At 38.8% G+C, this 17446-nt stretch overlaps 1 protein-coding gene across 8 annotated transcripts in view; it reads left to right on the plus strand.

Annotated features, from left to right (window-relative positions):
* ATRX (ATRX chromatin remodeler) overlaps positions 1 to 17446 on the plus strand; it is a 263885-nt gene that overhangs the window by 152734 nt on the left and 93705 nt on the right. For all 8 annotated transcript variants that reach the window (XM_087813462.1, XM_016207255.2, XM_087813461.1 and 5 more), the window contains 3 exons: positions 13064 to 13194; positions 13706 to 13794; positions 13919 to 14091. In XM_087813462.1, coding sequence (XP_087669588.1) covers positions 13064 to 13194; positions 13706 to 13794; positions 13919 to 14091 — 393 coding nt within the window. The remainder of the gene's footprint in view (positions 1 to 13063; positions 13195 to 13705; positions 13795 to 13918; positions 14092 to 17446) is intronic.

The raw sequence follows: 17446 nt of genomic DNA on the forward strand, positions 1-17446 counted from the left end.
TGTCTTTAACCTTTGGCATTTTAATTATGATATGTCTTGCTGTGGGCCTCTTTGGGTTCCTCTTGTTTGGGACCCTCTGTGCTTCCTGGACTTGTAAGTCTATTTCTTTCCCCAGGTAGGGGAAGTTTTCTGTCATTATTTTTTCAAATAGATTTTCAATTTTTTGGTCTCTTTCTTCTTCTGGCACCCCAATAACATGAATGTTTGGCCTCTTGAAGTTGTCCCAGAGGCTCCTTAAACTATCTTCGTAGTTCTGGATTCTTTTTTGTTTTTGCTCTTCTGGTTGGGTGTTTTTTGTTTCCTCTTGTTTGAAATTACTGATTTGATTCTCAGCATCCTCTACTCTACTGTTGATTCCCTATAGATTATTCTTTATTTCAGTTCGTGTAGGCTTCATTTCAAATTGGTACTTTATTATGTTATCGATTTCCTCAGTTGTTTTCGTAATAATATGCTTAAGCATCCTTATAAACAACGTTCTGAACTCTGTCTCTGTTAGCTTGCTTGGATCTATTTCATTTAGTTCCTCTTCTAGAGATTTCTTCTGTTCTTTCCTTTGTGACATGTTTCTTTGCCTCCATATTTTGGCTGCTTCCAGGTGTTTGTTTCTATGCATTAGGTAGAGCTGCTATGTCTCCTGGAATTTGTAGAGTGGTTTTATGTAGGGTCCAGTGGCTCAGCCTTCCCAGTCACCGGAGCTCGGCCTTCTTGGTGCTCCCCTGTGTGGGCTGTGTGCACTGTCCTGCTGTAGTTGAGCCTTGGTTGCTGTTGACGTCACTGGGAGGAATTGACCCCCAGACCAGTCAGCTGTGAGGACCAGCTGCAACTACAGCCAAAGAGCTGCTCTAGTGGAGACACCCCTATGGAGCAGGATTTACTTCAGTGGAGCTTTTGTGTTCACCAAGTGCGCCCATTGAGTGTGTCATTCGTGGATTTGGTAGGGTTGTAATCCAGCATGGTTGAGTCTGACCACCAGGTACACTGTCTCTGGGGCCTTCCTGGAGGTGCAAAGTCAGCCTCTGCCAGTGCCTTGCCCAGGGCCTCCCAGCATGAGCTACATAGCAAACTCTAGTTGGCTGCTACTTGTGCTGGGCTTGGCATTGTCCAGGAGAGGCCAAACTATGAACCAATGCAGGCTGTCGCTAGTGCCATGCCTAGGGCCCCTTATCAAGACATATGGGACACACTGCTGCTTGTTTGAGAGATTTTAGGAAAGTCCTAAGCATGAGGCTCAAGAGGCCACTTGCAGAGAAAAGCCCCTGGAAATGGCCTGGATGAGCCTGCAGGTGGGGAAGGGGCGGGGCCTCTGGGAATCAACAGGGTGGGGCCAAAGGTGTGAGTCAGATGCTGGCGATTCAAATATGGCGCCTGCCTTCCCGCTGTGTGAGGGGAGGTCTCACCAAAGGAGCAATGGCCTCTGCCAACTCTTCTGCCTGGGAGAAAGCTGCCCTTCCACCTCTCGCCCCAATTTCGGTCAGGTTCATTCCTCCCCAAGTGCCCCAGGTTCCTTTCAAGCTGCTGTCTGGCTCTGGGGCCCAGAGGGAGCGCGTCTGAGTGAGTCTCTGTGTGGGCCCTTTAAAAGGAAAGTCTGGGACTCCTGAAGCCTCGAGTCCCTCAGTGACAGTCCCCACTGGTTTTCACAGCCCTAAGTTGTGGGGATTTCTCTTCCTGGCCCTGGAGCCCTGGGATGGGGGCCTGATGTGGGGCCCGCACTCCTCCGGAAACCTCCGCCACAGAGATGTCTCTCCCGGGTTTCAACCGTGGCACCTGGTGTGGGCCCATGACTGAGTCTCTGCTATTCAGCCCCTATCCTCCTGGGTCTGCACCCCTCCTACCGGTCTCGATGCTTTTTCAGTTCCCTGGTTTTAGGGCTTCTGTTCAGCTAGATCTCAGGAGGTTCTGAGTGATGGTGGTACTCTGTTTTAGTTGTAATTGTGATGTGGTTGTGGGAGGCGGCGGGTACAGCTGTTACCTACGCTGCCATCTTGATTCCTCTTCCGACATTTAATTTTCTTAAAGTATAATAACCTGAGTTAATAGCCCCTTTGAGAAAACTTCCATGAAAGGCCAAATGAATTATAGTCTCAATACAGACCATTACAGTATTTCTCCTGAAATGTCACCCAACTGTATCACTTACATTTCTGTTATATATTCTAAAAATTCTTTTGTTTCTATACAATCCTTTTAGACTCTACTTAATTTTAAGAAGTTTACTTAAATTTTGCTTTTAATACTAGCAATAGTTTGATGTTAATTTTAGTAATGATAATTTGTAACATTTGCATAATTAATGTCATAAGAGACCAACTTTTAATGTATTTCAAAGAAATTAAAATCTATACACTGTTGTAAGGCATAAAAAAATGGAGCACATGAACTCACAATCCACAGAATGGGAGAAAATACTTGCAAATCATGTATCTGATAAGGGATTAATATCCAGAATACATAAAGAACTCCTACAACTCAACAACAAAAATCCCAAACAACCCAATTTAAAAATTGGCAAAGGACTTCAATAGACATTTTCCCAAAGAAGATATATGAATGGCCAATAAGCACATGAAAGTATGCTATATATCATTGCTAGTTATTATGGAAATGCAAATCAAAATTTTGAGATACATTTCACACCTGATAGGATGACTATAGAAAGAATAAGAAAAAGAACAAGTATTGGCATGGATATGGAGAAATTACCCTGGTGCATTGCTGGTGGGAATGTAGAATGGTGCAGCTGCTGTGGAATTAGCAGTGTGGCAGTTACTCATAGTGAAACATAGATTTACCATATGATCCAGCAATTCCACTTCCAGGTATATGCCCAAAATAATTGAAAGCAGGAATTCAAACAGATACCCAAATATCAATCAGTGGATGAATAGATGAACAAAATGTGATGTGTGTATGTGTGTTCACATGTATACACAATGGAATATAATTTAGTCTTAGACATAAAGGAAATCCTGACATATTGCAGCATGAATGAATCCTGAAGACATCATGCTTAACAGTGAAATATGCTAGACACAAAAGGACAAATACTATATGATTCCATTTAGAGATACCTAGAGTAGTCAGACTGATAGAGGCAGAAACTAGAATGGTCATTACTTGGGGCTAATGGGTACAGAGTTTCTCTTTTAGGATGATGAAAAATATTAGAATTAGAGAATGGTGATGGTTGCACAACATTGTGATTATATTAATGGCACTGAATTGTACTCTTATAAATGGAGAGCAGTAATATGCTTTTGTCTCTAAAAAATTCATGGGTCCAAGTGCCACCCTTGAGAGATTGAGTGGACATGGAGTAGGGCTCAAGCATCTGCATTTTTGTATGTCCTACAGGAGATTTTTATGTACCCTCAGCTTAAGAACCACTGCTCTAAATGATGCTCAACATCACTGTCCATCAGGGAAATGTAAATCAAAACCACAGTGAAATTGCTTCATTACTCACTAGGATGGCTATAATATTAAAAATAGAAAATAACAAGTGCTGAGGATGTGGACATATTGGAACCCTTATGTGTTGCTAGTTTGGAATGTCAAATGGTGTAACTGATGTGGAACATAATTTGGCAATTCCTTGAAAAGTTAAGTATAGAGTTACCATATGACTCAGTAATTACATTCCTCTAATTATCCAATAGAAATGAAAACACGCTTCCACACAAGATTTGTACACCAATGTTCATAGCAGCATTATTCACGATAGTCAAGAGCTAGAAATAACCCATTTGTTCATTAACTGGTAAATGGATAAAGTAATGTGGTATATGCATGTAATAGAGCATTGTTTGGCAATCAAAAGGAACGAATTGCTGATACATGCTACAACATGGATCAACCTAGAAAACATACACTATGTTAAAGAAGCCAGTCAGGAATGAACATAAGTCATATGATTCCATATATATGAAATATACAGAGTAGACAAATAGTTTCAGTAAGATAAGTTTTAGTTCTTTGAATGTTTGGTAAAATTCGCCTGTGAGGCCACCTGGTCCAGAACTTTTGTTTGCTGGGAATTTTTTGATTACTGTTTCAATTTCTTTAGTGGTTATTGGCCTATTCAGGTTTTCTGATACTTCCTGATTGAGTTTTGGAGGATTGTATGTTTGTAGGAACTTGTCCATTTCACCCAGGTTGTCCAATTTGTTGGCATATAGTTGCTCATAGTATGTTCTTAAAATCCTTTGTATTTTTAAATATAATTTTATTGATTTCAGAGAGAGGAATGGAGAGGGAGAAAGAGAGAGAAACATCAGTGATGAGGGAGAGTCATTGATTAGCTGCCTCCTGCATGTTCCCCAGGGTTGGGGATTGAGCCCGCATCCCGGGCATGTGCCCTGACTGGGAATCAAACCACAATCTCCTGGATCATAGGTCGATGCTCAGCCGCTGAGCCACGCTGGCTGCGCTACTCTCCGATCTTTATCATTTCCTTTTTTCTACTTGACTCTGTGCTTTGTTTGTTCTTTTTCTAGTTCATTTAGGTATGGGGTTAGATTGTTTATTTGAGTTTTTTTTTGTTTCTTGAGGTAGGCCTGTCATGCTATGAACTTCACTCTCAGGGCTGCTTTTGCTGTGTCTCATAGATTTTGGTTTGTTGTGTGTTCACTTATTTTCAGGTAATTTTTTATTTCTTCCTTGATTTCATTGGTAATCCATTCATTGTTTAATACGATGCTATTTAGCCTCCATGTGTTTGAATGTTTTTGAGGTGTTTTTTTATTGTAGTTAATTTCTCGTTTCATGCCATTGTGATCGGAGAAGATGCTTGATGTGATTTCAATCTTGAATTTGTTAAGACTTGTTTTGTGTCCTTACATGTGGTTTGTCTTTGAGAGTGTTCCATGTGCATTTGAGAAGAATGCATATTCTGCTTCTTGGAGATGAAGTGTTCACTAAATATCCATAAAATCTATCTGACCTAGTGTGTCGTTGAAGGTTGCTGTTTTCTTGTTGATATTTTGTCTGGAACATCTATCCAGTGATGATAGTGGGGTGTTAAAACACCTACTATGACTTTTTTTCTGTTGATTTCTCCATTAAAGTCCACTAAGATTTTCTTTATAAATTTAGGAGTTTCTATGTTTACAAAGGTTATATCCTCTTGTTGCATCAATTTTTTAGTATTTTTTATGACCTTCTTTGTCTTTTGTTATGGCCTTTATTTTGAAGTCTATTTTGTGAGAGAAAAGTATTGCTACCCCAGCTTTTTTAATTTCCATTTGCATGGAATATTTTTTTTCCATTCCTTCACTTTGATCCTGTGTGAGTCTTTTGTTCTGAGGTGGGTCCTTGCTAGAAAGCATTTATATAGGTCATGTTTTCTTATCCATTCAGCTACCCTATGTATTTTGATTGGATCATTTTATCTGTTTATATTTAAGGTTATTATGGATTGCCATTTTTTTCTTTATATTTATATCCTCCCTCCATTTATTTTTCTTCTTAAAGACGACCCTTTAACTAAATGTCTCTCTTTTGCTGCCTTTAAGATTCTGTTTGTCTTTAACCTTTGCCATTTTGATTATGACGTTTCTTGGTGTGGGTCTCTTTGGGTTCATCTTGATTGGGACTCTCTGAGCTTCCTGAACTTGTGTGGCTTTTTCCTTCACTAGGTTCAGGAAGTTTTCTGCCATTATTTCTTCAAACAGGTTCTCTATCCCTTGCTCAGTTTCTTTTCCTTCTGGTACTTCTTTGATGTGGATGCTCCATTTCATGTTGTCCCAAAGTTCGCTTAAACTATCCTCATTCTTTTTTCTTTTTACTGCTGTTTGGGTATTTTTTTCTACCTTGTTTTCCAAATTGCTGATTTAGTCACCTGCTTCATCTACCCTACCTTTTATTCCTTCCATTGTATTCTTAATGTCAGATGTGTTATTTATTTCCAACTGGTTCTTTTTCATGGCTTCTAAGTAGTTTTTCATGCTGTTGTTCTCACTAAATTCCTTGAGCATCTATATAACTGTTACTTTGAACTCTGTCTGATAAATTGCTTGCCTCCATTTCATAGCTCTTTTTCTCGCGATTCCTCCAGTTCTTTCATTTGGAGCTTGTTTCTTTTGTCTCCCCATTTTGGATGTCTGTTTGTGTTTGTTTCTATGTATTAGATAGAACTGCTGTGGCTCCCAGTTTTCTTTGGGTGTTCTTATGTAGTAGGTGTCCTGTGGAACTTGGTGGTACAGTCTCCTTGATCACCTGAGCTGGGTGCTCTAGGAATGTTTCTTGTGTGGATTTGGGTCCTGGTGTAATTGGGTCTTGATTGCTGTTGGCTGATTCGTGGGTAGGATCAACCCTCAGGCTGGCTGACTTTGAGGCTCATCCCAGACCATGGCATGCAAGCTGCTGTACAGATGCAAGCTAGAGGTGTCTTGTTGGGCACAGTGGACCAATCTTCCAGATTACTTGAGCTCCGTGCTCCAGGAAAGCTTTTTGGGAGTTATGTGTACCCCCTGTTGTGTCTTGAATGCTGTTGGCCCTTTCGTTGGGTGGAGTTAACCCTATAGGCTGGGGGACTATAAAGGTAAACATTGATCACTGTGTATGTGACATTGTGCATGGCTGCCCCCTTGAGGGGGTTTGTTCCCAGCAAGATCTGATGCCTGCCAGAATACCCCTTTCGATGTTCTGTTTATGTGGCTAGTTGGGTTGAGCTTTGGTGTGGTCTGAAGCCATCACTGGTTGTGTTGGTTCTGGATCCACTGCGTGGTTTTGAGGTACAGGTCTCTGTTAGACATTGCATTTAACTGGCCTTAGCCTACCTGTCTGTGGCACACTGTTCACTGTTTGTGTCTGCATCTACCGGCCTGAGTGTGCATGGGAGGGGCCATTCCATGTAAAGGGGTCAGCTTCATCCAGCATAGAGCTGGGGACAGATCTATAAAAATACGTAGGCTCCTTGAGGTCTGCCTCCAGCTGTCAGCTACTCTGCCACCTGCTGAGGTTGTCTGGTCTTCCTCCAGAGTCTTCCAAAAAGAAACTGTAGGATGAACCCAGGCTAACCGAGATTGGCCTAATGGGTCCCCTACTTGGGGATCATGCAGTCATGCGTTCAATGAAGGAAAAGTAGCCCCCATTTCAAAGCTAAACCTCTCAGTTTCTGCCGGGGTCTTCAGTTGTATTTCCACCTAGGGCCACTCGGTACATGTTCAGGTTGGGTACAGTCAGCTGCTCCTCTGCAGGAGGAAGCCCAGCTCCTCTGGGCTTTGGATAGATCAAAGGAGTCTCCCATTAAGGATGATGTCGGCCCAGCCCTGAGGATGGGGCTAAGCACTTCATCTTAATCCCAGACAGTAGCCTCTGAGCGACTCATACTTTGAATATCCCTGCTCTGAGTTGCTTTCCCTCCCCTCCATGGAACTGCACCCAGCAGGGGCTAATCAGGGATTTAGCATGGCTGATCCAAATAGTCTCCCTTTAGGCTTGGTTCTCCCAACCTGTAGGATGGGCCCAGTCACTTCTCCTTCCTGGGGTAGCATGGGCGAACTTGCAAAGGGAGTCTGGATTTACTTCCCTACAATGCAGCCACACTGCCCAGCAGTTACCTATCTGGCTTCTGGACAGAAGCCTCCCCAGGAGACAGTCTGAAAATCCCAGCTGTGCGCAGCCCCCCAGCCCCCCATGCTGCCGAACCAAGCAGGATGGCCCAAAAATCAGCCCTGCCCAGCACTTCGATTTCTCCCTGTGGCTGGTCTCACTCTGCTCAGTCTGAAAACCCAGCAGGACTGGCCTAAAAGTCCGCCTCCACCGTGTTGCCAAACCCGGCAGTACAGGGTCAAAATTCCCAGCCCTGCACAGCTTTCCTGCATTGCAAAACCCAGCAGGAAGGGCCAGGCTGAGCACCTGAGCAGCTCAATAGGAGTGCCCACTGTGCGCTGGAGGTGGGGGAGACTGTTCCTTTTCCCCATTCCACACAGTTTAGTTACTGTCTATGTCTCTTCCATAGCCTCCCCAGAAGTCAGAGGGCTCCTTAAATCACTGCTGGGAGTAGCCTGCAGAACTCTCCGAAGGACCCAAGTACAGCACCGTAGCCTCTCCAGCAGTCAGAGTCCAGAGAGAACTCCCTCGGCTGGTTCAGCAGCTTTAGGAGTGCTCTTTCTCTGGGAGGGTGTAGTTTGAGCCTCTTAGGCAGACCGAATTCTGACTGACTCCCACCAACAGATGCCATGCAGGCTCTTCTTCCCATCTCTGTTGTTCTGAGCTGGGGATCCCCATGTGGGATTGAGACCCCAGGCTCCTTAGGGGAAGGGAGTTCTGCAGCCATGGTATCCCTCCAGCTTGTCATATGCTACCGTCCGTACCTGTGTGAGGAGGCTCTCCACCCTTCTTACCAGTCTCTTTGTGGCCTCTTCTGTACTCCTTGGTTATAATATTTCAGGTCAACCAGTCTTCAATTAGTTTTTCAGGTTGATTGCTCTGTAACTTAGCTGTAAATCTGGTTTGGTGTTGGGCGTAAGTGGACGCAGCTCCTAGCTCTTCTGCAGCCATCTTGGAACTTCCCCGCAGTGGACTTTTGAACTTTTGAACGTTGATTTTTTTTATACCCAACTTTACTGTATTTTTATTATTTCTAATAGTTTTTTGGTGAGTCTTTGGAGTTTTGTATATAAAGAATTACACCGTCTGCAAAAAGTGACAGTTTTACTTTTTTTTTTTTTTAATTTTTAAATTTTATTTTTGTTTAAAATATCACGGATGCCCCCTTTTCTCCCCAATGACCCATTCCACCCCATCCCACTCCCCTCCCCAGTCCCTCTCCCCACCATTGTCCGTGTCCTTGGGTTGTGCATATATGCATATAAATTCTTTGGTTACTCTCTCCCCCTCCACCCACCCGCCCTCCTCCATCCCTCTGACATTCGTCAGTCTGATCCATGCTTCCATGTCATTGAATCTATTCTGTTAATCAGTTTATTAAGTCTTTAGATTCCATGTATAAGCGAGATCATTTGATGTTTGTCTTTCTCTGCCTGGCTTATTTCACTTAGCATAATTTTCTCCAGGTCCATCCATAGTGTCCCAAAGGGTACTAGATTCTTCTTCTTTACAGCTGCGTAGTATTCCACGGTATAAATAGTTTTACTTCTTTATTCCCCATTTAGATGCCCTTTTTATTTCTTTCTCTTGCCTGATTGCTCTGGCTAGGACTTCCAGTGCTATGTTTAATAAGAGGGGTGAGAGTGGGCATCCTTGTCTTTTCCCTGATCTTAGAGGAAAAGTTTTGAGTTTTTCACCGTTGGGTATGATATTGGCTGAGGGTTTTTCATATGTGGCCTTTATTATATTGAGGTACTTTCCTTCTATACCCATTTTATTGAGTGTTTTAATTATAAATGGATGTTGTATGATGTCAGATGCTTTTTTAGCATCTGTTGAGATGATCATATAATTTTTTTCTAAGTGTGTATTTTTAAATTGATTTTTAGAGAGGGAGAAAGGGAGAGAGAGAGAGAAACATCAATGAGAGAGAAACATTGATTGACTGCCTCCCGCATGCCCCCTACTGGGGATTGAGCTGCAACCCAGGCCTGTGCCCTAGCTGGAATTCCGTTAACCTCTTTGTGTATGGGGCAGCCCTCAACCACTAACCACACTGGCTGGGCGAGATGATCATATGATTTTTATCCTTTATTTTTTTAATGTCATGTATCACATTGATTGATTTGCATACATTGAACCATCCTTGTTCCCCTATAATAAACTGCACTGATTATGTTGTATTACTTTTTAATGTATTTTTGTATTCTATTTGACAGTATTTTGTTGAGGAGTTTTGCATTTGTATTTATCAGAGATATTAGTCTGTAGTTTACCTTTTTTGTGTGTTATCTGTACCAGGTATTGGTATCAGGGTAATGTCGGCCTCACAAAATGTGTTAGGAAGTGTTGCCCGTTCTTCAAATTTTTGGAAGAGTTTAAAAGGATAGGTATTGCCCTGGCCAGTGTGGTTCAGTTGGTTGGAGCATTGTCCTGTGCACCTAAGGGTCATAGATTCAATTCCCCATTAGGGCACATACCCAGGTTGCAGGTTTGATCCCTTGTCGGGACGAGTATGGGAAGCAACCGATTTATGTTTTTCTCTCACATAGATGCTTCTCTTTCTCCCTCTCCCTTCCTCTCTCTCTCAAAATCAGTAAAAAAATAAAAACATATCCTAGGACAAGGATTAAAAAAATAAGTAAATAGAAAAAGATGGGTATTAAGTCATTGAAAGTTTTGTAGAATTCACTGGTGAAGCCATCTTGTCCTAGACTTTTACTTTTTGAAAGGTTTTTCATAGTTGTTTCAATTTCCTTGCTGTTGACCCATCTATTTAGATTTTCCAGTTCTTCCTGATTCAGTCTAGGAAGGTTATCAGATTTCTGTTGAACCAAAAAGATCCTGAAAGCCATAGAAGTCCTGAGAAAAACAAACAAAGCTGGTGGTATCATACTCCTTGACTTCCAATTATACTATAGAACTGTGATAATAAAACAGCATGGTATTGGCAGCAGAACAGACACACAGATGAATGAAACAGAATTGAGAGCCCAGAAGTAAACCCACATGTATATAGTCAAAGAGTTTTCGACAATGGAGCCAAAACATACAATAGAGAAAAGAAAGCCTCCTCAATAAGTGATACTGGGGTAATTGGAAAACCACATGCAAAAAGGATGAAACTAGACTTCTGTTTGTTACCACACATAAAAATTAACTCAAAATGGATCAAAGACCTAAATATAAGAACTGAAAGAATATCTTACATAAACAAAAATATATGTGTTATACTTATGAATCTTCGTCTTAGAGAGTATTTTATGAATTTGACCTCAAAGCCAAGGGAAGCAAAAGCAAAATAAATGAATGGGACTATATCAAGCTAAAAAGCTTCTGTACAGCAAAATAAATCATTAACAAAACAAAAAAGGAATCAGTGGGAGAAGATATTTGCAAACAACACCTCCAATAAAGGGTTAATATCCAAAATATATAAAGAACTCATATAACTCAATGACAAAAAAACCTAAACATTTAAAAAAATTTTTTAATTGATTTTTAGAGAGAGAGGAAGGGAGAAGGAGAGAGAAACATTGATGTGAGCATGAGACATTGATCGGCTGCCTCCTGCACGCCCCCTACCCGGGATTGAGCCTGCAGCCCGGGGATGTGCCCTGACCGGGAATCGAATTTGCAACCTTTTGGTGCACAGGATGACCGTAACTAACTAAGCTACACTGGCTAGGTCAAAAAATCCCAAACCAATTAAAAATGGGCAGAGAACTTGAATAGATACCTCTTTCAAGAATACATACAGAGGCCAACAGATCTATGAAAAGATGCTCAACTTCACTAGCTGTTAGGGAAACAAAAATCAAAACTACAATAAGATACCACCTCACACCTGTTAGAATGACTGTTATCAACAAGACAAGTGATAGAAAGTGTTGGAGAGGGTGTGGAGAAAAAGGAACCCTCATTCACTGCTGGTGGGAATGTAAACTGGTACAATCACTATGGAAAGCAGTATTTAGGTTTCTCAAAAAATTAAGAATAGAGTTATCACATGACAAAACCACCCCTCTTCTGGGTATCCACCCGAAAAATTTGAAAACACTTATTCATAAAGATATATGCACGCATCCCTGTATTCAGTGCAGCATTATTCATGCTGGCCAAGACATGGAAGCAATCAAAGTGTCCTTTGATAGATGATTGGATTGAGAAGATATGGTACCTATATACTATGGAATCCTATCTGCCATAAAAGGTGAAATACTACCTGCAACATCGATGGATTGTGAGAATATCATGCTAATTAAAATAAGTCAGATGGAAAAAGTGAAGACCCATATAATTTCACTCATGTGGGATGTAAAATTGAAAATAAGAAATAAACAAGCAAGACAAAAACTCATAGACGCAAATAACAGAATTGTGGTTACCAGAGAGAAAGGGGGGCAAGGGAGAGGCAGTAAAGGGGGTCAAATATGTGGTGATGTGAGGAGATTTGACTTTGGGTGGTAAACGCAATGCAATATACAGATGATGTATGATAGAATTGGACACTTGAAACCTTATAATTTTATTAATGTTATCCCAATAAACTTAATTAAAATATTGTTTTAAAAGAAAAGATTGCTTTGGCTATTCAGGGGTCTTTTGTGATTTCATATAAATCTTAGGATTTTTTTCTAGTTCTGGAAAGAATATCATTGGTAATTTGATAGTGATTGCATCGAATGATTAGATTACTTTGGGTAGTATGGACATTTTAATATTAATTTTTCCAATCCATGAACACTATATTTTTCCATTTATTTGTGCTCTCTTTAATTTCTTTTTTCAGTGTTTTATAGTTTTCAGAGTACAGGTCTTTCACCTCACTGATTAGATTTATTTCTAGGTAGTTTATTCTTTTTGATACAGTTGTATATGAGATTCTTTTAATTTCTCTTTCTGATCATTGGCTGGCTATTGGTATGTAGAAATGAGAGAGATTTCTGTGTATTTTACATGGTGAATTAATCTATGACAAAGGAGACAAGATTATACAATGGGGAAATGACAGTCTCTGCAAAAGCAGTGTTGGGAAAACTGGACAGATAAATGCTGGAAAATGAAACTGGACAGATTGCCTACATCATATACAAAAATAAAGTCAAAATGAGTTAAAGACTTAAGTCTAACACCTGAAGCCATAAAGCTCATAGAAGAAATCAGATATATTTCTATATATTATTGTCAGTGATATCTCAAAATTATTTACCTTTTTCAACACTTCATAATTTCAGGTAATTGTTAGACCTGCTGCTATATTTTTTTTATTTAATGCATTAATAAATTACACATATTACTATATCACAGATTTTTTAGTATTTTGATAATTTCTATATAATGGGTTCTTTTTTAATCCTATTTATTTTGTGTATTTGAAAACATTATTGTAAGCTTTACACTGCCAAAGGAGTTCATGGAACAGATCAAATTAAAACCCCTATTTTAGAAACACCTAGGTTGAAACAGATTCTTATGTCTTAATGTTAACTATTTTTCTTTTGATCAGGTGTAGGTAATAGCAGTGAAGGTGGAAGAGGAAAGGCAGGTGCAAAACTTTTCCAAGATTTTCAGATGTTAAGTAGAATCTGGACTCATCCATGGTGTTTGCAGCTGGACTATATTAGCAAAGAAAATAAGGTAAGTTAAGTAACCTAGGATTGATTAAAAGGTATCTGTTGGAAGCAGAATAACTTTAGGAAAAAGGTTGATCTATATAGACTTACTGTATGTTTGAATTTTCTTTTGCTTTGTGATATAGTAATTCAACATATTTTATTTCCAGTTAATGTCTATGTTTGAATGTATTACGATTATGGCATGAGTATTAAATGTTAATCTTAACATCTTTCATAACAATAGTAAAATGATCAAAAGTAAGAAATTAACGTTGTGAAGTACTATTACCTAAACAACAGAATTTAATTGGATTTTCTTAGTTTTCGTACTTATTCTTTTTTCTGATCAATTTAAGATCTCACTTTGCATTTAGTAGTCATATCTCTCATGTCTCCTTTATTTTTCTAATTCATGATAGTTCCTTAGTTCTTCCTTATCTCATGACAATTGACTTATTCTTAAGAAATAAATATCATAATAATTTCCAATATAAGTTGAAATATACCATTAAAACATTCATCTTTTTCTCTAGGGATATTTTGATGAAGACAGTATGGATGAATTTATAGCTTCGGATTCCGATGAAACCTCCATGAGTTTAAGCTCCGATGATTATACAAAGTAAATTGAATACTTTTATGCCCAGTGTTGACACATTAAAACTTCCTACTTGCTGATTGTCCTCATAATTGGCACTTGTATGTTTACTGTACTTTTCTATTAGTTTGACTTTGTTCTTTTTTAGAAAGAAGAAAACAAAGGGGAAAAAGGGGAAAAAAGATAGTAGCTCAAGTGGAAGTGGCAGTGACAATGATGTCGAAGTCATTAAAGTCTGGAATTCAAGATCTCGAGGAGGTGGTGAAGGAAATGTGGATGAAACAGGAAGCAATCCCTCAGTTTCTTTAAAGATGGAAGAAAGTAAGTCTAATAAATGTTGCCTTTATCATGGAACATTGTTTAGAAATATGTCATTATCATGTCAGTACTTTTTTCAGTTATTAATTATCCTCTCTAGTTGGCCAAAGGAATATCTTTTCTCAATTGGTAGGCATATAGGTTAATCATGGAACACATAATAATAATAATAATAATAAATATCTGATGACTGTTTAATTATAAGCAAGCATTGTGCTCTCTCTGGTATTTCAGAGTAAAAAAAAAAAAATAATGTTTATTTACATGTGTAAATGTAAACTCTGTATTACTACTTTTACTCCATGTGCTAGCTAACTTGATTCTTGAGCAGCCTTGCAATGTTCTTTATATCTTTACTTTTATAAATGATTGGTAGAAGTGGGATTCAGACCTAGATACATTCAGCCTCAAAGCCACCATGGTAATTTCTCTTACCTATGTATAAATAACTGGAATAATTTCAGAGAACCAAGTATTGTAATTGATTTTATATAGTGAAACTATTTTTAATGGTTTAATCTTTTTCCTTTGTAACTCTTAAAATTTATAATTGTTTTGGTTTCCTCTGTATCATGCACAGTTTGTCACCTCTTTTGCTTGCTTTTTTCTCTCTCTTGTGCATGAGTGTACACACAGTGAAGGTTTTTGACTGAACTCCCAATGTCTAGAGTTGTCTTTACCTGTTATCACCATTTGAAGAATTTAGTATTGAGGCTCCATATCCTCCTGGTACAGCCTGACTGGGTGTCTACTCTAAAGCTTGGACTGAATATTTGAAATATCATTTATCTAAAGGCAGAACAGTGTAAATATGCTCTAAGTTGTTGGAAGTCATGGAACAAAGCAGTTGACTGTGAAGAGAAGAGAGATATAGATGCTAAATAGGTGAATGATCCTGTACTCAAACAAGCTTGGCTCGTCTCAGGCCTGCAGTTGAACTAATTTGGTGACTCCTTGATAAACATTTCTCTCTTCAGTACCTCCTTCAAATAGACAGATGGCAGCCTAACCACAGACTCTGTCTTCTCTAAGAAATCAGGGCAATAGTAAAATAGGACTACAAAACTTCCCTCCTTGTTTTTTTTCTCTTGTTACTCCATAAAGGCAGTTTGTTATCAGCATTCAACTTCCAATTAGATTTAAAGAATATCTTTCTAAGAATACTAAAGAAATGGTTATGGTTTAATTTAAGGTAACAGGAAGCTCCTGTTATCTCCTCTTCTCCTCTCCCAATCTGCCTTTTCACTTAAAATTTTCCTCAGTCTCTCATCTCGTAATTAGAAATGAATAGCTTAGAGTTTATGTGTTCCTGGGAATTATTTTCTTAAAATTTACTTGTTAAAATTATTCTCATAACTTATGGATAAGAGACAGAGAGATTAAGACTTACCAGTGTGTCTTATTCTGTGCTGTAAATGGGTTACATAGAAGTATGCAGAGGTATAGATTCCTTCATCACTTGAAAGTATAGGTGGGGTCTGAGGCAGCTGAGTTGCCTCCAGAAATGAGTAGATTCTTCCATTTTTCCTGGTGTGCTTTGTGACTGTGATTGCTTTCCATTTATGCCATAATGTAAAAAAAGGTTGAAAAGAACCGGGGCAAAGTGTAGGTGGCTACATGTTGTAAACTTAAAAGCAGACAGAGAAGACTGTGGGTTCCAAATGACAAATGACTACTTGTCTAGAGTCTTTGTTTAATTTTAGCTGTGTGCAGTCAAGTAGAAGTAATTCACATATGGATGTATTTTAAATTTTTTATAGCTATGTACATACATAGTTTATTAGAAACATTTTTCAGAACAAATTGATGATAAAAATTAATTTTTGTCCTGTAGATCTAGATTAACTCCATAGAAGGCTAAGTAGATCATAGTATATGAACATATATAGCTGGTACTGTAACTTTAAAAAAATTACTTCCTTACAGTAAATGTAAAAAAAAAATCTGAATAGGAAGTATTAAAGGCCCAAAATATTGCACCTGGAATTTGAAGTGGATATTAAGTAAGTAGATAGCTATAATTGAACTATAATATGACTTTCACTGCATATTTCTTTTTTAATTTTTATTTAATTTTTAATCCTCACCCAAGGATAGTTTTTCCATTGCTTTTCAGAGGGGGAGGGAGGAGAGGGAGAGGGAAGGAGGGAAAGAGAGAAACATCGATGTGAGAGAGACACATCTGTAGGTTTTGTCCTGTATGTACCCTGACCAGGGCCAGGGATCAAGCCTGCAACCGAGGTACATGCCCTTGGCCAGAATTGAACCCAGGACCCTTCAGTCCGCGGGCTGGTGCTGTAACCACTGAGCCAAACCAGCTAGGGCTCATTTTTACTTCAAAGAATTGTTGTTTAATTCTTTTACAGTAGCTTAATGAATTTTCTGAGAAGCAGAATCTTGAATAAGTCATCTAAATTTACCTTACAGCATCACCATTTCTGTGTTTTAGTTTTATATTAGAAGGACAGTTTCATGATGTGGAATTGACTATGTAAACTACTTTAAAATATTCAGTTTATAATTATTTCAGTATTTTTAGAGAAGCTTTATTGGTGAGCATTTAAATTTTAAAATGTATATAATTTATTGTATGGATATCAGCTTTTGTGATAGAATCCTTGTATGTAATGTAGGACCATATTATTTGCACTAATATATGATATTTGTTCATTTAGCATATACTTATTGAGTGTTTACTATATGCCAGGCACTGCTGTAGAAGCGTAGGTTGTATCAGTGAACAAAATGCACTCATGGAGCTTACTATTCTAGTACTACTGTGTATACACATAATATTTTAATATGTTACTTTTCTTTTTAAAACTACAGTATATCTTGCTTTAAATATGGTAGTTAAATATATATGTAGAATGCTTCAAGAAATTAGGGGTACTGTTGTCTGGACCCCTACAGTATGATAATTACCAGAGGGAAAGGGGGGTAGGGAGAGGCAGAAGAGGGTAAAGGAGAGATAAGTGGAGATGGAAGGAGACATGACATTGGATGGTGAACACACATTACAACATTCAGATAATGTATTATAGAATTGTACACTTGAAACCTATATAATTTTATTAACCAGTGTCATCTCAATAAATTTAATTTAAAGATAGACAAATAACATAGAACATATGCACTCCTATGTTCATTGCAGCATTATTTACAATGGCCAAGATTTGGAAGCAGCCCAAGTGCCTATCAGTAGATGAGTGGATAAAAAAAAGCTGTGGAATACTACTTGGCCATAAAAAAGAAGGCAATTTTACCTTTTGTGACAGCATGGATGGACCTGGAGAATATTATGCTAAGTGAAATAAGCCAGTTAGAGAAAGACAAATAAGATACGATCTAATAAAGA

This window comes from Miniopterus natalensis, chromosome X (genome assembly GCF_054644295.1).
Source record: "Miniopterus natalensis isolate mMinNat1 chromosome X, mMinNat1.hap1, whole genome shotgun sequence".
NCBI classification, from domain to species: domain Eukaryota; kingdom Metazoa; phylum Chordata; class Mammalia; order Chiroptera; family Miniopteridae; genus Miniopterus; species Miniopterus natalensis.